The sequence below is a fragment of the Lagopus leucura genome, unplaced genomic scaffold, assembly GCF_019238085.1.
Source record: "Lagopus leucura isolate 7727_CA_CO unplaced genomic scaffold, USGS_WTPT01 Super-Scaffold_100015, whole genome shotgun sequence".
NCBI classification, from domain to species: Eukaryota; Metazoa; Chordata; class Aves; order Galliformes; family Phasianidae; genus Lagopus; species Lagopus leucura.
The window spans coordinates 11,761,737-11,782,941 of NW_024962269.1; the positions used below are offsets into that span (position 1 = coordinate 11,761,737).

At 44.5% G+C, this 21,205-nt stretch overlaps 1 protein-coding gene across 1 annotated transcript in view; it reads left to right on the forward strand.

Annotated features, from left to right (window-relative positions):
* The window catches only part of SLCO3A1 (solute carrier organic anion transporter family member 3A1), a 112,300-nt gene extending 105,974 nt beyond the window's left edge, over window positions 1-6,326 (forward strand). Inside the window, exons 9-10 of the mRNA XM_042875639.1 lie at window positions 421-485; window positions 4,834-6,326. Of these exons, the coding sequence (XP_042731573.1) occupies window positions 421-485; window positions 4,834-5,213 (445 nt within the window). The 3' untranslated portion in view covers window positions 5,214-6,326. The remainder of the gene's footprint in view (window positions 1-420; window positions 486-4,833) is intronic.
* The last annotated feature ends 14,879 nt before the right edge of the window (window positions 6,327-21,205 follow it).

Genomic DNA, 21,205 nt, shown 5'->3' on the forward strand with positions numbered 1-21,205 from the left:
TGGTTATGGGCATGGTGGGGGTGGGTTGGTGGTTGAACTGGGTGAGCTTAGTGATCTTTTCCAACCCTCGTGATTCCACGATTCCAGATGATACAAATTCTCAACATCTGGAGCCTTAAAAACACGATGGGGTAAATGCCAATTTGCTGAGATGAGAATTCCATTTTTCCCCATTCAACAGCAAGACCAGCTGCTGTTGTTAATGACTTTGCTAAATTCCTGCACCTATCACATGGCCACCACTGCAATTACTTTTGAGGCTGTAGGCGGTTCAGGCAAAGGAAGAAGAAAAGCCACATTAATGACTTTTTGAAGAGGTGGTGGTGGCATCCTGGCTGACAGCATGGAATTGCCATGGGGTGTGTTAATGAAAGCAGAACAATAAGAATCGATTTCACTGTCTCCCTCTCCTCCCTACAGAACCGTGAGCCCCGAACTCAAGTCTTATGCTCTGGGGGTGCTTTTCCTGCTTCTCCGTTTGCTGGGTAAGTATAAAGATGTCTTGTCTTTCTCCCCATCCCCTTCCTCTCTCACAGAAAACACTGTTTTTAATATGCAAGAGTTGATTTCTACTTCGTGCATACTTACTTGACATCAGAAATTGCAGTTGTCATGGGTGGGATCTGATGCGGTGGGGTCCAAGACCTCCCTGTGAAGAATATGGCATCCAGATTCCCAAAGGCACTTTTCCTGCCACGTCGATTGTGCTAATGGAAGAAAATGTGGTGTTGCATGAGAAATGACCATTTCTGCCATGCTCCCACGCAGCCAGCCCTCTCCTATAGCTATTAACATGTCAGCAGCTTGCACAATTACTGCTTGTATTGCGTATGGCTGAAGTAGAGGAATACGTATTTTTATCCTCATTTGAGGGACAGGACCTGTGTTACATAGGGTGTGTTTGTCCCTTCTTTCTGGTGTCTCAGAAAGGAAGACAGTAAAATGAGGCAGGCAAAGTCCTTGTACTCTCCTGTGGGTTAATATCCCATTAAAAAGCAAATGGCTGTTCCTTCCTCTGGACCAGAATGTATTTCTCATGTGTGAATTAAAAGGAGCACACTGGGCTTTTGTTTGCCTGCTACTTATTTCTAGGTGTTGGTTTTTTTCCCTTTTAAAGAGATGGCTCCTATTTTACAACCCCTGTATTTCAGCTCATTATCTTCATGACCCATCACTGTGTGGGTGCACATGGTTTCTGCCTGTCTTGGAGGTGGGATTTGTATTTTTTTTAAGGCTCCTGCAGCAGAGCACCGGCAGCGCCTTCTCTGCTTGATCCCCAGTCACAAAGTTAAATGCCATCTTCTAGGCCGTAGTAAAGTTCTAGGAAGTAGGGGACCAAAAATCCCCGTAGTACCTCTCATTGCCTTGAGTAAGTACTTTATTTTTTTTAGTAAGAACTCATTCCCCATGAGCTGGAAGGGAAATGGTGGTCCCAGACCAGTTTACATTAAAGCCAATTAGATTTTCATTGCTCTTGGTAAAGTAGCTGCAGTCATACAGAAAGCTCCATCAAGCAAATGCACCAAGAGCTCAGAGAAGTCAAAGGGTTGCGTCTGGATTGGGTTGGCTCTGGTTCAAGCCTTGCAAAGACAGCATTTTCCTTTGCTGTCAGTGCTGCTCTCAGGTTTTGGCCTGTCTCTGCAGCTCTTGCTGGCTGAATGTGGGGTGTCGTCAGGCAAGTCTGCAAGGAGGGTATTGCAGACTGTTGTTTTTGAAGAAAAAGGTATTTAAGGGGAAAGATTTTCTCTCTTTCCTATTCCTTTTGAAAGAGAGAAATCTTCTGAGATAGCATCATCTTCAATTCCACTAAAACTGAGCTCAGACATGTATACTGAAGATAAATAGATATTCTTTTTCTTCCAGTGAAGAAGCCATAGTGAGAATTCAAACTCAAATCTTTATGTGTTGCTCTGTCACTGAGGAATTCCCTTGAAATAAGAGAATCCATCCCACAGAATATCAGCAATGTAGCTAGAGCCCATAGAAAATGAAGAGAAAGGTGCTTTTCAAGATAAGCCAGGGTATCCAAATCTTGCCCTTAACAATCTGACTAGCTTTACTGATATATTTTAAAAGCATTTCAGTTCACCTTTAGCTTTGACTTAAGAAGAGAGTGGTAATAGCTGCTTCTTGAACCAAAGGAGTGTATTAAATATACGTGGTATGAGACCCAGAGGTGCAATCGGAGCTAATAGATTTCAGTAAGACAGAAGCAGCTTTTTTCTACAACCCTGCAGTTTCTGCAATGAAATATATATAGCAGATTTTTTTTTTTGCAACACTTTGCAATAAGAGGGAAAGCATGATTGAATGTCTTTAATATTCACTGTAATAACATGAAACACAACTGAACTCTCCCGATATCCTCCCGGACATATTATCTTATTCCACAGGAATTCTGCTGTGAGAGAGCAGCATAACAGTGTCTTCATATAAATGTGCAATAGTGGTTTCTTGGAGTGTAAAGCGAAGTGGTTGGAGCCAAAGGTTTTTGAAAGCAGCAGCTTCTATACAGGGGGCTCTTGCTTGGGAAGTGCAGTGGCACAGCTGCCCAGGGAGGTGGTGGAGTCATCATCCCTGGAGGTGCTCAAGAACCATGGGGACGTGGAACTGAGGGATGTGGTCAGTGGGCATGGTGGGGTGGGATGGGGTTGGGCTGGGTGATCTTAGTGGTCTTTTCCAATCTTTATGATTCTGAGGCATTGAAAACATGGAGAACCAGCTGAAGCTGGAATGGGAATGATGGCATTTCTGAAGTCCAGCTTATACATCTCCAAAGCTTTGCATCAGCATCTCTCAGCATACTAACAAGTATGGACTCACACCTCAAAATTATGGTCCAAATGCAGCCCTCCCTTAGCACAGAAATCATGCAGCTGCTGTTTCCTTGCCCACTACCACATCTGGATGTTAGCCCATAGGTAGGTGGCATCTGGAGGCAGCACAGCACCAGGCACACGAACTGCGCTCAGCAGCACAATCTCTTTGCCTGTTCGTGGCAGGAGTCTGGCTGAATTTTCAAGTGCTGGATTGAGTTTGCAGTTGTCCACAGGCTTCAAAGACAGGCATCTTTTAACTTAGAAGCAAATCCAGCTCAGCCTAGACTTTCCCGTCACTGCAGTGACAAACATGGAGCTGGCACTGACATTGTTTGCAGAACATAACTGAGTTTTAGATGTGATGACTGGAAGTCATGTTTCTAACAAACACATTGTCTTGTTTTTGTATCATCTATTCTTATTCACCACAGTCATGGTTCAAATGTGTACCAGAAGCCTGTATAGCCTTTCTTTACTCCTGTAGTTATTAGCGTATAAAGAAAATCAAACATAACCTGCAGAGCTCTAGTCATCAACAAAATAAAAGAAAAAGATCTCAGTTACCACAGGGAACAGTGACTACAACCAATTTATTTGTAGTCTTAGGATATATGTCATGAATGTCATTATTTTGTTCACGTCGAGCTGAAGGAAAGCACCATATTCAAACCTGGAAATACAGGTTAATGATGAAATTGGATCCAAGATTAAATGCTTCCTGTCTAAAAAGTGCAGTCCTTGTGTCTATGTGCCTACGTGCGTATTTATAGTCACAGCACCTACAGATGGAGTGATGCTGTCAGTGCCCAATCTCAGAGAGCTCATTGTGCCCACCTGCTGTTCAGTTCACATAGATGGTGTTCTCCTTTGCTTGCTGTCTTAGCATGCAACAGTGGGCTTTTTGGGTTTTGTTTCTTTTTCCTTAGGGCTTGTCCACTTCCAGCCTACCCATAGAAATATAGCAGAAGAGGGAAAAATGGTTTGTGTTATGTAGAACACGCATGTTTTCTTCTGAGTGCTCCATCTCAGGGAGGTCGTGGAGTCACCATTCCTTCCTTGAGGTGTTCAAGAACAGTGGAGATGTGGCAAGAGGGACATGGCTTATTGGGCATGGTGGGGATGGGGGATGGGGTGGTGCCTGGACTAGATGATATTAGAGTTCTTTTCCAGCCTTAATAATTCTATGATTCTATGCTCAGTGCCTGGTGCAGACTGGGGAGTGCGCAGTTGGGTGTGGATGATGCCCCACTGTTGGAACGATTTGAAATGGGGAAAGTTCTACAGCAATCCCATAGGATGGGAGAAAGTAGAGAGAAAAATGTCGCATTTATTGGTTAAAAGGGGTTGGAGTGATTGGTCTGTTTTTAGATTGCAGCTCTGTTGCAGAACGAGACGTGCTCATCCACAGTTAGCTGCAGTGGCTGTAGGAGAATCCTGCTGTGATATTTCATTTAATGGCACGCTGAAATTTTCCCTTGTTTTCATATTTAATCAATGGAATCCATTACAGGCCACGGCTTCTTCTCCTTAGATCAGGAGAAAGCCTACTCCTGTGTCAGGGAAAGGTCCAAAACCAGATCTTGGTGCTGCAGCTGATTTCAGACTGAACTGGAGTCTGTGACATCCTTCAAGTGAAAGCCCTGGAGTGCAGAATTACCAGCATCTAAACAGAGAGCAATCTACAAAGCCATCCTCCTCCTTTTTCATTTACCCCTCCATGTAGTCTCACTAGACAAAAAGAAGCTTAATGAAAGGCACTTAAACTTGAATAAAATCCTACCTGCATTTGGGATATAACCAGGAATCTCTTCCATAGACATCGACTCCAAGCTAAAAACTCATATCCGCACACTTTGTTTAGGTTGATTTAGAGCTAAAAAAGCCAGCAAATCCCAGGCTCCATCTGGGACCATTAACCTCGCTAAGTGCCCTCGCTTTCCGTTCAGTGTAATCACGTCCTCTCTCTTCATCATAAAGATCATAAAAGCATGATTTGTCTCTCTTATTTTGACAGGTTTTATTCCACCTCCGTTGATCTTTGGGGCTGGAATTGACTCCACATGTCTGTTCTGGAGCACGTTCTGCGGCGAGCAAGGAGCCTGCGCGCTGTACGACAACGTGGTCTATAGATACCTGTATGTTAGCATTGCTATAGCCCTCAAGTCTTTTGCATTCATCCTATATACAACCACCTGGCAGTGCTTGAGGAAAAACTATAAAAGGTACATCAAGAACCACGAAGGTGGTCTCAGCACTAGTGAGTTTTTTGCCTCTACTCTCACCTTAGACAATCTGGGGCGGGACTCAGTGCCCCAAAACCAACCACATAGGACAAAATTTATCTATAACCTTGAAGATCATGAGTGGTGTGAAAATATGGAGTCTGTTTTATAGTGACTGTGGAAGGATGGACTATATTAATAACCCAAGGGTCCTTTTTAATAAAAATGAGAAGAGAGAATGAAGAAACAAAATTACAAGACAACAATGGCAACACAGGAAACTTTTGTCTTTTTCTCAAAGTCAAACCCAGCCGGGATTCTTGAGAACGACGTCTTATAGTGGGATCACTTGTGATATCCTGCGGGGTGATGGAGAAAGCAGGGAGCTACCAGTCCCTTTGGTGACAGTATGGGCTTCCAAAAAGGGAATCGCCAGAGGGCATCCTCAGAGGTTCATTGGAGAGCTCAGCCAACAGAGAGCCTTGGGCACGAGGTGTTGAGGAAGCAAGATGATGATGGCAATGCTGGAAGAGGCATTTGCATCCCGGGGGGCCATCTATTCCCATAGTATGGGCTGAAGGATCCGCCCTTCGAACCTGGGTGCTGCTCAAACCCAACGTGCTCTGTGATGTTGCTCTGACACCAGCCATGAGTCCACGATAAACACCTTGAAAGCTGCTGGAAAGCTTCCAGGTAGCGAGCAGTGCTGTCCCAGCACCCGAGTCCTTGCAGCCGAGGCGTGTTTGCAGATCGCAGCTTTTGGGTTGTCTCTGAATAGCTGTGCTCGGATCTTTCAAACCCAGTAAAGTTGGAGATGTTTGCTCACGCTTGCCAAATGTGCTGTCATTTTTAAAGAGGGATGAATTCCAAATATTTGTCTGTGTAATCCTCTAATTTTTGAGATTATTTTCAAATCTATGTTAACCCTTAAATCGCTGACACTTTTCCATAGGGAGGGCTTACTCTGGTTTGGGGGAGGATCCTGTTGAATAATGTGACTCAAGGGGTTTGTTTAATCCTCTGCATTTTTTATCCATACGCCTTCATTCTAATATGCTACCAAGCCAATGAAGACACATAATATGTTTTTAAAAAAGAGAACGAACGCACTGTGTCTCTATAAAAACAGTTGGAGAATTATAGATAATATGATGATTTACATAATATAGTTTTTTCATATTCTATGTGACTCAGTGAATACATATATATGAAGGGAGAAACTGTTTATGTTCTCTCCTGTTTTTAAAGATATATATATATATATATATAATTTGCAATCTAGAAATTGTGTGGTGGATGTTTTCTTTAAAGTACATGTGTGTGTGTATGTACCAGGTGAAAGGAGTACTGACCTTAATCTTCACAACAGGTATTTTTCTCACTTGAGAAATTCCACTCATTTCCATGGAAGCCATGTGAGGAAAGTAGAATAATCTCCTGGAAGCCACATTTTGCCCTGAGATGTGCAAAGTGTGTTCCTCTGGAAGGCTGGGTTATGGGAGCAGAGGCTGGCCAGCACTGAGCACCTCTGAAATGTTCGTTCATATCTTCAGGAGGTGGCCATGCAGAACAGATTTGCCTTTGCCTTTGCCATGCAGTCTTATCCAAGGCTGCGGAAATCAAGGGGAAGCTTTCATCTGATTTCAGGAAGCCATCAGGTCAGGCTTATTTTGTATGTATTATTTTTATTTTCCAAAACATTCCTGTTGGGAAGCAATACTAAGTGACTGTGTTTGATGGGTTTTCCCTGGCCAGAAATGGAAACCAGACCCGTTTCCGCTATCAGAAGGGTTTTAAGGGTCAGCATCATAATCAGGAACCTCCTTTTTTGTTTGTATTTTGAAGCTGTTGTGAACGTGCAGGTTGTTCAGAGAAGTGAGCCGGCGCCTTGATCCGAATGCTGGGCATCACTTCCATGCAGCTGATGGGCTGATCTGCCCCTGCTCCTCACCCACTGCTGGCAGTTACAGGGGCTGATAACCCACTACTCATTTTTAGCAGACCTTGCTCTTATCTGGGCATTTACACTCGGGTGTGGGGCGCCAGGCTGCCTCCACACGATTTGCTTCATGAACGTGTTTGTAATTTATGCACAGCATTACAAGTTCAGCATCAACAAGGGCGAAAAAAGAGTGAAATAGGTATATCAAACAAACTCCACTGTGCCAAATACTAAACAAATGTTACATCTGCAGATCTTTGGTTCTTGGTTTGCAGCCATGCTAAGAATCACTTGGGTAATGGAGGAGTTTAAGGGAAAAAAAGCTACAAATCTCTGCAGTGCCATTGTTAGGTGCAGTGGTAAATGATGCTTTTAGACCATTAGATTTGTTTAGTATATCCTGTCTGCTAGAATAAGAGATACTGCATCCATAAAACAATGAATTTAAAAAAGACACAGGGTGCATAACTGTCTCATAAAATATGTATAATTGTCAAGTATAAGCCTTTGGAATCATTCTGTACAGTTCTCTTCATTCTCAAAATTTATTACTTAGACTGCTGTCTTTTCAAATGTTAGCTCGTGATGCTGTACTGTACACACACATTCAGACTTGAACACAAACGTTGGAGAATGGAACCTTCCTCAAAGCCTGGCTCCTTGAAATTCTGTAGCTCCTTTTGTAATTCAGATTTTCTCCTCTGAAGACCCAAGGTGAAGGAGAATGGTATGGTGGCATGATGGAAAACAAGCTCCCAGCATTCAAGAGCTGTGGTTCATCAGTCTACTCCAAAGTTCCCTTTGACTGGAGTTACAGAAACAGGATTCCAGTGCACTTAATGCTTTCAATTTTATTTTTTCCTTTTTGAATTCTTTTTTAATTCTTTTTTAAATTTAATCTCTTCTCTTGGTATGTGTGGGAGATGTGATTGAATGAAGTTACTTCTATTATTTTTGAGCTTAACTTAAAATATCTGCACGATTGTTGTTTTATGTCTTTTGTTAATGTGTATTTTGCAAAGCTCTCTTCCCATCCCACTCTTTCTTTGTTTTTTTCTAGTGATCTATCAGATGCCTGCATCATTAAGGGCTTTACTGTCATTGCTTTGGTACAGGTTCAAAACAAGGGTTTTATTTCAAAGAAAACATGCAGACCAAACCTTCCTCCATCCCAGCAGGCTCTTTGCTTTTCTGAGCTCAAAATCACAAACAAGGTTCGCCTGCAACCCAGTCGTTCTTCTAGGATGACAGGTGAAGAGTCTCAACCATCCTCCTGCTTCCCAGTGTGCAGCGTGGGCCTTCGCCTGTGAGCACTTCACTTCCCACAACTGCCTTAACAGTGCAGCAAACTTGAGAGCAAAGGTGGAGGTAGAGAAGTGTCTGGGAGCATCAGTGGTGCCATGGTCCAAGCAGTGCACTCGGGTTTCACTGATGGAATTTTTTCTCCATATTCAGGGGCATTAAAACTGAGAGCTTTGTTGAGCCATTGGTCTCAGCAGAAATGTTATTTTGCCATCTCCAAGCACGGTGTTCTCTTTATGGCTGTCTGCTAAGGAAGGGGATGCTGGAGATGTAACCCACTTGAGAGGCAGCAGTCTTTGAGGGTTTGTCCAGTTGCCTTGCATGACTTCAGATTGGGGTTTCCTTTCTCTTGAATGGATACCACCCTGCCGTTGTCCCAATAGAATCAGAAGGGAGCCCCAGTCAAAAATCTGTGCAGATTACCATTGAGGTTTTTTGTTCGATTTTACATCCTCATTCAACACCAGGCTGCATTTTCAGAACCTTTTTTTCAATACACATTGAAGCCACTCATTTTTCTGTCTTTGCTCAGAACATCCTGGATGTGTAACGGGATCAAAAAGATCATCAGTTGAATTATCTAAACAAAGCCTCCCTTCCTTAGGAACTTGAAATGTTTCACAAGAAGAAGGGCCTCGCACTGCCATACCCTGCGAGATGCTCTGAGCTACTGAGTGCTTCCATCATCCATCCAGCTGGGTCTCACCTTGCTGCAGAGATGAAAAGGGGAAGGTGCAGAAAGGAGTCAGCGTCAGTTAATTGCAGTAGTAATGATTCAGAATTGAGCTGATGGGCTGCAGACATTTGGAAAGCGATCGGAGTGTTTCCAAATGGCTGATAGGATTGGAAATGCTAAGTCGTGGCCTGAAGCAGTGATTGAGCACCTGGTGGGAAGGCAGGGCCAAGCCAGGGGAGCTCAGGTGTATGCAATGCAATGCATCTAAGTGATGAAGGGGTGGAGCCAGGATTTATCCCTTCCCAGACCTCATTTAAGGGCTGGCAGTGGAGGTGAGGAGATCTTGCTGGAGATCCTGCCTGCCTGAGGTCTTTTGAAGGTATGTAGTTTTTCTTCCTTTGTTTCTGTGTCTACAGCTGCTATGTTTGAGCTTGCTTTCATTTGCTGCAGCCTGGGGTTGTGCTGCTCTGCTGTTATTGCTATACCTTCTGTCACGTTATGGCATTACACTGAGATACACTGGTGTTTTTTCTTAAATTAAAACAGAATAATAAAGGGTCTGAATGAGATCTGTAGTCTTTCCAATCCTCATCAGAGTTTGGTGTAGCATCCTTAGGTGGTCTTTGCTCGTCAGAAGTGTTAGAAGTGAGATACTTGGGGTTTACCTTTTTGTGTCCTGTGGGCACGGTGTTTTCTGAAGATCTGAGCAAGTCTGGTAGTGATGTTTGTTTTATTTTTGGTAGGGGACACAGGGAATTATCAGCAGTAAAGATGTACGCAAGTACTTTACTGAAGTCTTAACAGCTTTGGTCCTCTGTTCACAAGGGCCACTCTGCCTTTGGATGCAGCCATGCACATTTGTCTCCTTAATTTCATGTGTGTAATCTTTGTAGGAAGAAGCAGATGTGTTGTTGCTCTCTGTGTGGATCTGATTAACTCCTTTGAAGTAAACAGACCCCTTCTACGTTGGGCAGAGCACCCCTGAATGTAAGCAATAATATTCACCTGTTTCTGCTTCCATTAGGAGCTTGTTCCTTCCTTAGTGAAGGCTGAGCTTACCCCATTCCCACCATCATATGCTACTGCTATGACTCATCTTCTTTTGGGGGCTCCAGGAGGCTCCCAGCGTTCTCCTTTCAACATAATGCCCTCCTGTCCACTTAGCCTCCCACCCCACCGGGCAGCCAGGAGATAATTAGTTGCTGTGAACATAAGCAGCAATTAATTGAGATAGAGCTTCCAGGACTCGCTGGTGTGATGACCCAGCCTCCAGTGCTGCTGGACAGACCTGCCTTCTCAAAACCCACAGTTTGTGGACGTTTCTTCCAAACCAGCCATCAGCTTCCAGCCACAGTGCTTCCTTCCTTTCAGGCTGAATGTCATGAGAAATTTCTTTTCAAAAGAAGTGGTAATGCATTGGCACAGGGAGGTGGGGGGGAGGCATCACCGTGCTTGGAGGTGTCTGAGAACCACAGAGATATGGCACTGAGTGACATAGTGAGTATGGGTCAAAACTAGATGATTTTAGAGGTCTTTTCCAGCCCTTATGATTCCTCTAGTGGCAGTTCCTCACTTCTACTGAGTCAATGCTGGCATTTAAATTTGCTTAGGGTATGAGCAGGTCTCGGATACTTTCAAAGCACGATAGCTAGTTCTGCTTTGATGCACTAACTCTTTTACTTCTAGGCTGCAAAACATGTTTTCCATTGTTCCATTTAAATTTCTAGCCAATCTGAGTCTTAATAAAATTACTTTGCTGTGAAAATGATATTTCAGCAGGTCTTAGACTTCAGGTACTTATTTATTAACTAGTGATGCCAAGTATGATCTGTGGCTATTGTCTATTCCTTGAATCCAGTGAAGCAGATGAGGCTCCCTCTAGTCAGAAGCAATGCCAGGGTTTTCTTTTTTCAGAGTATCAGTGTGGACCTCTTGAATTTCAGCATTGCCACTGATATAAGCTGAGCTATGAGTATTCCTTAGTGCCGAGAGGATATTTAGGGGAAACCACGAAGGAATCCATTTAGATGGCTGCAAGAGTAGCAGCATGGATGTATGTAGTGCTTACGTACCATTCTGGTTGTCAAAACCTTGCTTCAGTCTGTTTGGATGGAGTGACTCTAGGGATATGGTCTTTGGCATGCAATGAGTTTGTGGTGTTTTCCCTTTTGGGATTAACTGCAGGAGAGCAGAGTATCACACCCCAGAAAGGAGAAGATTAGCAGTGCCCTGACAACTTCCAGCACTGGATTTGCTTTACACGAAGTCAGTGTCAGCACGTGGCAAAAAGCAATAAGGAACTTGTCAAGTCCAACCCAGCAAATAATTTATAGCAACTTCATAAATGAATTTTTCCTTTTATTTCCTCCTTGTGAGTTGCTGAGAAAAACAAGAAAATGCCTCCAGTGTATTTGCAAGGCCACTTCTGCGTATAATCTGTGGTTGGGTTGGGGGTTGAAAAAGCTTTCTTATAATTCATACAAATTTGTTCTGTCTGGACATGGAAGTCATGGGGGACATTTCTAATCCCTGGTTCCCTAGGATGGAATTTTCTCCTCAGTACAAATGTTTTGTTCAAAAGTATGTGCTTCAGAATTGAGTGAGAGGGTGGGTTCTCATTCTCTGCCAGTGGGCAGAGTGCTGCTGGACACGCAGGTGCTAGCTTCCAGCTCACCATTCACTTTCCAGGAATATTCTCTCCCAGATGCTTGAAATTCTCTGCCTCTCCCGATATTCCTACCAGTTAATGCATTCATTTGAGTAATTACTGAGAGCAAACACGAGAAGGGTACGAACCCAGACAAAACCAAATTGCTGTTCAGGTGAAGGAGGTGGTGGAAATTTTATTTGCAGTGTTAGCACAGATCTGAAGCAGAACCTCAGGAATCAATGCGGTGCGTATAGCCCAACATATCCTGGTTCTTCCCAATGGAATTGGCTGTTGGTAGGACATAAAAGAGAGTCTTTCCCTGCCACTTATATGTAACTTTGCCCTTGAAAATCCTTTTCTTTTGACATGGCATAAATACCCTTCAGTGTAAACTGCATCTCAGTGCTATGTTTTTGGTGCCTCACAACAGGATGAACTTGAAAGGAAGAGATGGGTTGAATTAGATGATCTCGGTGATCTTTTCCAACCTTAATAATTATGTGACTCTGTGAGTGAGCCCTGTTCTTGGCTTGTGATGCTTTTGGTGAGATGGGAGGTGGTGATCCCTCTTGAAGAATCACAGCCATTTTCCTAAAGTCTTTTGCACAGGACCAAAACTGTGCTCTGTTGGCTGCAGGTGGCTGCAAGCTGTGCTTGGAGGCCTGTAGCTTGTCCTGCAGAGCCCCTATTGCCTTCTTGACACTTTCAGCTATAAGCGTGGTCCTGAAGATACGCATTTAATGCCATTGAGAAACAGTACAGTTTGCTAATGGTCTGTGACCCCAAAGTGTGGGACTCTCCATGTCAGCATGTGACAGCAGCTCCAACCATCCATTTTTGGGAAGCTGCCATCTCAGAGCAGGGGTCAAAGCAAAAAACCAGCACTGGGACAGGGCAGCATTGCAAGCAGAAGGCAGCTCTGGGTGCTCTTCAGTGGGGAGGGGGGTGGGATGGGAGCAGGGAAAGAGCTGTGACCTTTTAAAACCCATAGTGCCTACCACTGCGAATGGAACGCTGTATTGTATTATATTATACGTGATGACCGTGTAAATAAAGTACAATAAATGTGGTGTCTGTTAGGATTTTGATACAAGTCAAATGCAGTCTGCAAAAATGTTTTTATTTGTGTTTTTTTTACCTGCTATGTGTACTTACATTTGAGGTGTTGGATGGTTGGGGTCATGTGAGCTAACAGTACATAAATGGCATTAGAGGGGAAACGTTTACAATAAGGATATTTTCAATTTCCTTTTGCCCTGCACAGGTAAGACACAAGCACTGTGTGAAAGCAAGCCTGGGTGGAGGGAGCAGTGCAGGTTAAATGCAGTGAGGAGAGCAGCTCTTGACTTGGAGTGTTTTGTGAGCAGGAGCAGCACAGCCCAGCCACCTCTCTGCCACGTTTCTGATTTCTTTGCTTGTTTTCCTGATGCAGAGCTTGATCAGAGCATATATGCCTTGTCTGTGAAACCCCATTACCCTTGAGATCCCCCAGCAGCAGCTACAGCTGAGCAAACTAGAGAGCTTCAAATCCAAAGCAGGTTGGGAAAGCTGTCCTGTTAACTGAGCCAGCTGGCCCTTCTGGGGCTCTGGCAGGTATTGAGGAACCTTTTTATTGACCAGTAAGAATATTAGGAACTTCATTAGCCCACTCCCCCTCCATCCTTGTGTTTCTCCATGGCATAATAATGGAGAACACGATGCTGTGTTTCAGTGAGGCACGTCTGCTCCATTCCCCTCCGAGTCCTGATGCATCCCATCACTGGGCTGTTGTTTCTTCCAGTCCTCAGCAGCTGAGGACTTCTCTGGCAAGTGCTTGTGGCCAGTGCATGGTGCCATCCACCATCACCATGGGGAGGGTGCTTCCATGCTGATGGTCTCTATGTCACACCTGGAGCTCATCCATCCACGTGGCAGTCAGTCCTCTCTATGGTGCCCAAGGGAGAGCCTTTGCAGTGTGCTGGTCTTACTGCTGGTGTTCAGTAGCCCTTCCAAAATAAACCAAAACCTGAAAAAAGGAACAATTTCCCTGTACAATTGATTTTTTTTTTTTTTTTTTTAAAGAGGAGCTGCACACTCGATATATTTTCAGTACTGCATTCTGTATTTTTTTGCAGCTTATATTTTCCAGATGAGCAGTTTAGAAATATGTGATGTGAAATAACATACTGTAAGTTTGCTGTAAATTGTATTAAAAACACTATTTTCATTCTTCTCCTGTCTCGCTGGATGATCTCTTGGTGCTCTGACTGGCTGGGCTGGCACCCTGCTTCTCACAGAAAGGTTTGTTTCAGTGAAGGCAGAGCTGAAATTTGGGGTTGGAGGTTTGGTACTGAGATGCAGATTGATGGGGACTAGTATAGGAGAAGTCCTGGTGAAAACTGGTTGTGATGGAGAGTGCAGGGCAGATTCTTGAAAAGGGGAATTCTCAGCTGAAGTTTAATGAGGGGTTGTAGAAAAGGAGAGGGAGAACCAGGTGAGGATTTGAATACCTGGAAGAAAGCAGTGTGAGGAGTAGCTCTGAGTTGAGCAGCCTGGAAATGTGCTGGAAGTCTTCTGGTTGTCTGATGCTTTCTGTGCTAGTGCAGCTGTGTCAAAAAAAAAAAAAATAACAGCCCTCTTTTAGTAAAATAACAGCTCAGTGAGGTGGCTGAGCCCTGCAAAGCATCCGATGCCCCTGCAGCTGTTTTTGTTTCAAGAGCTGGAGAGGTTTCTGCCTTCATCTCCATCAAAGTGCCTGGGCCATGGGGTCAGGCCAGCAGAGTGGCATGTTCCTGGGAGTGTGATGATATCCATTTCCACTTGTTTGGTCTGCTGCTGTGGTCAGAATAAAAGCAGACATTTATGCGAGCCATTATTTTTAACTCTATAAGAAAAGGAAATCATTTTCTCCTCAGTCTCTAGCAAATGATGCTAAATGAGGCATCTGCATTCAATCTGAGTTGAATATTCACTTACTGTGTATTTGTTTCAGTCTTTGTCCTTGCCTGATCCTCACCACTCTTCTGGAAGGCAGGGTAGGGGGGGAAAAAGCAGCAACAAAGACTAAGAGTTAGAAAACTCTCCAGTATTACCGCGTACAACCTGAACACAACTGCTGCTGCTCTGAATTCCCTTTCAAACAACTTTGCAGAATGGTTTCTGAGGGGCAGAGTGAAGGAAGGTGGTTGGAAAACAGGGTTTGTTTACAGCAGAAAATCTTATTTTGTTGCCTGGCTTCTGCTTGTGGTGTCCCCTCTGAGGGCATCTCCCCTCGTGCCCCATTGGCTGTCCCCATGGTGCAGCCCTACACCCAGCAATCTGCTGCCACCTCTACCAGCACCCCGTTCATTCAGTATTTACTGGGCTGGGTTCTGTTTTGGATGCAGATTATTAACCTTTATGTCACCAAGATGATATTACACCTGGTAAAGTTAATGTTTCCAGACCAAGAGGTTAATGTGTCAGCACTCAGCCCTCCCTAATTAGCAGCAGCACCCTATGTGTGGCTGTGCCCCGAGCTCTGCTTTGATTAGAAAGGACTCACACATGGGTCACATCAACAGCACAGGGAGGTGTACCACCTCCTTCAGCTTCTGTGGTGGTCCTCCTCCTCCTGCTGTCCCTGGGTAAGTCTTGGGATGCGGGGCTGGAGGGCACAGTCCTGGTTCTGTGTCACATTCACTTGGTTCCCAGGATGTGGGGTGGTTGTTAGAAGCGTTCACGTCAGTTCTGAGTTGGGTTGGCTTTGAGTGTGATGTTCCTGTGCTTTCTACTAGGAGATGCCCTTGGGTATGTGCTGATTGGAGTGGGGACTGTGAAAAGGTCGGGAGTGGAGATTACTGGCAGGAAAAAACAAGAGATGATTGGAATCATGAGCTTTTTGTACCAGCAGCTCTTTTTGCAGAGCCCTGCTCAGCCAGTCAGGAAGGACAGACATTTCCCATGTTGTTTGTAGAAGTGTAAAATCAATCTGTTCTCTTCCATGACAAGCACTAGCCAGGCAGGGGTATGGGTCTCCTGGGCCATGTTGTCCCATTGCTGTGCACCCACAGAAGTCTTTTCAGTGGGGTAAGGGGCTTCTCTGCAAGAGGATCCCTGCTGATCCCAGGCTTTTCCCTTCTGACCTCCTGGTGTGTGCTCCCCAGATCTGAAGGGATGGGTTTGGGTTCACATGGTTGCTATGAGGCAATGTAGTCAGAAAGGTGAAGGTTTCTTTCAAATCCCCATTTTTAGGCAGTGTTCTTAGCAGCTGTGCACTGAATCATTTTTTGAGACAAAGGACTTGGCACGTCTGCATTGCAAAAAACCTAGAGACCTTTGAAATGCCACAGCGTTACCTACTGTTTTGTTATTACTGCATCATAGGCCATCACTGCTCCCATAACTGAGCTAAATCTTCTCTATTCACTGCTCCCAAATGGGCTGGCTGCTCTCTCTATGGCAGAGGGCAGTTTTTGCCATGCACCTTCCAGGTGCACTTTGAGCTCAGCAATGCACCTGGCACATGGCTGCATTTGCAGGGGGCAGAAGGTGAGTGCTGGGCACGTTCCCAATGATGCCTTTTCGTGAGCTGTGTTGCAGCCATTATGCACAGCTTGAGTCAGAGCTGAGACAAGGGCTTTGCAATCATGGACAACAGCAGCACCTGTGATCTACACAAATCCAACCAGGTGGAAGCTACTAATGAGGGGAGAGGGAGAAGCATCTGATCTCAGCCTCTTTGGCAGAGGGGTTGCACTTCAGACCTCCATGGGTTTCATGAGTCAGCCTTCAACAGGGTTGAAGTCCCCAGCAGGTGTTTCCACCTGCCACTTAGAATCATTAATGTTGGGAAAGACCCCTAAGATCATCTAGTCCAATCATTGACCCATCACCACCATGCCCACTTGTCCTTCTACACCAGTGCCTTGCAGTTGTGCAGGTGATACACAAAGGCAACCTGCTAAATAGAGCTGGTCAGAATATTGCCCACCTTCAAAAGGAGGACCCTCCATTGGAGCATCTCCATTTCAGGAGTACTTCATTCATACAATCTCTTGATGAGCTCAGAGGGTCTCTTGTTGGATCATTTTGAGTTTTCTTTGGAAAACAGCAGCTTGGATTCTATCACGATGAAAAAAAAAATAAAAAAATGAGGTCTTTGGCCTTCAATTGAAAGGAAATGTTTTGATTGCCTTCAAGCAGTCTTTTCTGCTTTACACTGTGGGAATTGTGAAGTAGAACAAAATATTGAATTTCAAAATACCCTTGCTTGTAGATGTCTGGAATGTCCTGCGTGGTGATTTCTCACCACTCTGGTAGCTGCTCTGGCACACCCTGAGCCCGCTTCTCACTGGGGAATGGGAGCAGACACAGCTCCTATGAGGGAAATGCAAAAAATTGCAACTTTTGCTGATTTTTTTTTAAGAAATCCCATTCTTGAACAAGTGAGGACTTATCCATTGCTCAGCTCCCCTTTTCAATTGATCCAGGCTCTGAAAGAAGATCTAATATGTTTAAAAATCAAAGCAAATGGTTCGTTTTCCTGTTAGTCTGAGGCCAACATTCATTTGAAATTGGCTTTGTATCTGCTCTTTTTGCAAATGCTCATCTCTGGCAGGGGCTGGCAAGGAGCCTGCAGTGCAGTGCTCAATCTGGGCTTATGTCCTGCTGCCTTGCTGCAGGGGTGGAAGCAATGTGAGCAGGCTGCAAAGGGCTCCATTGCTGTACCCTGGTTTTGCAGGGGCCCCACTCTATGCAATGGGAACTTGTTGGCTGCCACCAGTATGAACTCAGCACATCCACTCTGGCTGCTGCAGAGCATCCCTCTGCCTCGCAGGCTCTTTTTTTCATTAGTCACCTTCTGGCCTCAAATAGAAGGAAATTCAGGGTTTTTATTAAAAGCCTTGAGCCTTTGTGATGAGGTACCAGTCTCATGTTTGGGAGATGGCCAGAAGGAATAAAAATGGACTCATTATACAGCAGGATGGGAAAACTTTTCCTGAGAGGTGGGAGAGGAGGAGACACAGACTTTTATCTCCTGAGGTGTACCAAAGGATTGCAATGTGTCAGCACATTCAGCCCCAGGTAGAACAGGGACTGTTCAGAGTGTGTGGGCCCCCTGGGGTTGGGGTGGCCCCCGGGGTTGGGGTGGCCCCTGGAGCCCTCTGCATGTGTGAGAAGTGACTAGTGAGCAGATAATGGGGATGGTGGCAGCTTCTCTGCAGCCCTTCCTCTTTATTTCAATCTGAGGAATTCATTTGCCTGGAATCCTGGAGGGCTCTTTCTTGCTAACTCTGGGTCTACGAAGCATATTTTCTCCATTCAGAACATGTACTAATTCCCCAGTGAAATCAGTGCTCAACCAGTGCTAACACCCACACAGCTCCTACATACCTCTGGTAAGGAGCAGAGCTGTTTGAAAGACTCCTTGGTTTCTGGATGAAGCCAGAGTCAGAGCACATTCCAGCCTGAAATGGCACTTGAACATCACCAGGATTAGCTACCAGCCACGTGTTGCCATAGTGGTATTTACACACTGATATTGCTTTAGGAACAAGTCAACCAGCAGCCTTGTGGGGATTATGTTCAGCAAAAGGCGGCTGCACAACGCATGCTTATTTGTTTTTGTACTGGCATCCTTTATGCAAAACTGCAAATGGGAATATGAAGGTGCTTGGCAGCCAGGGAAGAAGAAAACAGAGATTTGAAGTGTGGTTGGAGTACAGCAGGTCATGGGACAGTGGGAACTTGAGATGATAAAAGGGCACATCAGTGAGTGTATTCATTTAGTTAATACATTGCTGTAGTCAAAACTGTTCCCTTGTGAATGGAGTAATTGTTAGAGATGCCTAAAAGGATGAAGTTGCTCTGGGTATTGGGATTAAAGCTGCATTTGCACCTTCTGGAAGAGATGGAGCATATAGGCAGCTCTCGATCCACATGATAGCCACTGACCTGGGTTTCTCTTGGTGCTACTGTTGCTGGAGGAGCCTTTTGATGGTTAAAACTCAGAACTGGACAGGCCTGGTGTCATTCATCTTGTATCTCTTCTTTTTTGGCTTTCTAGTTAAGTGCAAACAAAGCTAAAATACATCAGGAAAAAAAAAAAAAGGCCGTGGGTTATATCTGGTGAAAACAGCCTCAGAACCGACTGACAGCTTTCATTCTTCACTGTTCTCTTACAAGGAAGAAAGCAAAGACCTTGCAGATTTAACTGGGCATTTCTCTCAAAAGGTAACAACCTGTACCACATTCTGTGTTTTGATGGGACAATTCTCAAGATCTAATGCACTGATACCTGAGACCTTTCCTTCTTTCAGAGAGGTAGAAGTGAGTTTTGTCTTTCTGGAAGCAGGGTGTAACTAAACAACCTATTGACTTCCCTGCTACAGAGTGTCTGCTTTCACGGCATCCTCTGAACGTGATGGATGCTCCTCTTCCCGGCATCCAAATTGGCACGAGGGAACAAAGAGATGAACGCAGGAGAAACAGGCTAAAAATGTGTGCTTTCAGGAAGAGAGCAGAACACTCCACTGCAATGCCTCTTTCTCAGCTGTGCTCCTTGGCACCCGACTGACTCATCGATATCCTCCTCTCTATGACAACCCTGAGAAAAACAAGTCGTTTGCAGAGCAAGAGGGGTTACTTAGATATGAATGCAGGGTGGCTTTCAGAAGTGGCTCTGGTATATTACAGAGCTGCTGGGATTTTTAGGAAAAACAATGGCCTGGGATATCCTGGCTCTCTTTGGTGGCCTATGGAGAAATTACTGCAAATTTCAGCAATGGAATGAAGCAAAAGCACAGCCTAAAGATGCTTGCAACAAAGATGATATACTTCAGGTTAAGCAGCGCTGTCTTTTGCGTTTCAACTTCAGTGCCCTGGGTTAAAGCACTGCCATGAGCCCTAACAGGTGTCCACTTCGTACCAACCATAAATAATTTAAATCTGACAAAGTCAGATCTGTCTCTTGGTCCTGTATTATTCATGAATGAACCGGCTTGTTTGTTATGATTACATTCCCTCCTCAGTGCAGTCTGTGTTGCATCTCAGCCCTCGAGTTCTCTTCAGTCTCACCTGGCTGGTTGCCATCCTTTCGTTGCTGTTTTCTGCTCTGCAGAATGTATTACCTCGATCGTATTACTCCTGTTCTCTTCCCAAGGGACAGAAACTCCTATACACAGCAGAGAGATCTCTGCGTGGCTACGTAAGCCCTTTTGTGATGAAGCTTCACTCTAATGCATATTTCTGAGAATTTCCCTTTGCACAGTTGTTCTTGCAAACAAATAGATGAACATTCATGGCAAAGGTCAGAAACATCACTGAGCAAAACATGCAAGCATCATTCATCTTAATCTTCACAAATACTTTGCTGCTGTTTGCTCATTTTGATGTCCACAGCAGGGTCTGGGTGTGCATGGGGTCAGCTCCTCGGTGCCAAACTGTCCTGCCAGTTTGCTCTGAGCACCTCAAATCCCACCTGTTTTGTTGCAGATGCAGAGAACAAAGTTGCTGTTTTCCAGCCTCTTGCTGAATTTTGGAGGTTTGAGCATTCTTGAGAAGGCTTGGTGAGCCCTGCAACACAACCGCAGTGAACTGACAAATAGGTTTCACTTCTTTGTCCTTCATGGGCTTTTGCTTGCCATTGTTTCCTTGTGCCTCCACTCTTCATCCATAAAATGGGCACAGTAATGCCTTCTTTCCATTATTCACCTGTCCTACCAGCTCACCCAACACTACAAACACTACAAGCCCCAACTACAACCTCTTGCTGCACCTTTATGCCCACCCCACGAATAACCCTCCTCACAAAAAGCCAAATAAACACACAGCATTGATGAGACAGCCATGAGGACATCGAAACGTGAGCTCAGCCTTCAGTATGACCCTACTGACATACTGTGTATAGGGGAATGTTTCATCCTGCATTTCACCCCATGCGCTTATACGCAGCTGATTTCCTGCCCCAGCAGTTCCCACCAAAATCTGACAGTTTGTGTTCATCCTCTATAAATAGGAATATGTACAAAAATATATTTTCTGCTTCATTCCCTAAAAATAAGCTGATAGAAATTAGTAAGAAATTAGAGATAATTTTATTTATTTCTTCTTTGGTGAATGGGTGGTCACAGACCTGAAAAAGTTGGAATCGGAGCAAGAAAACTGGCTGAGCATGTTGTTCATGCCCTCTGTGTCTTATAATGGATTAATTTGCTAGGAAGATCATTTTGGATAAAAACGGTCACGGGTTATTTACAAGCATTGTTTCTCTAGCTAAAATTGCTCAGAACTGCAAGGAAAAGGAATTCATTGTCCTTCCATTTATTTCTGTATTCAGAGAAGCTCCTGTTTATCAGATATATTTTTAAATACAGAATTCCTTCAAAAGGTAAAGGACATATCAAACCCTCCTAGGAAATGATAAGATTTCTGGTCTAATTAAGAAAGGATTTGGAGCATTGTAGCATCCTCAACTGCCTTCAGCGGAAGCTGTGAGCACACAGCCCCTGTGGAAATTCACTCTGCATTTCCTTCACAGCATTGGACTAAGGAATTTGGGTTTGCAAGGTTTGTTGAGTATCTGACAGCACCAGTATTTGGGGCTCACATTCCATGAGACTCAGAATCAGGTCT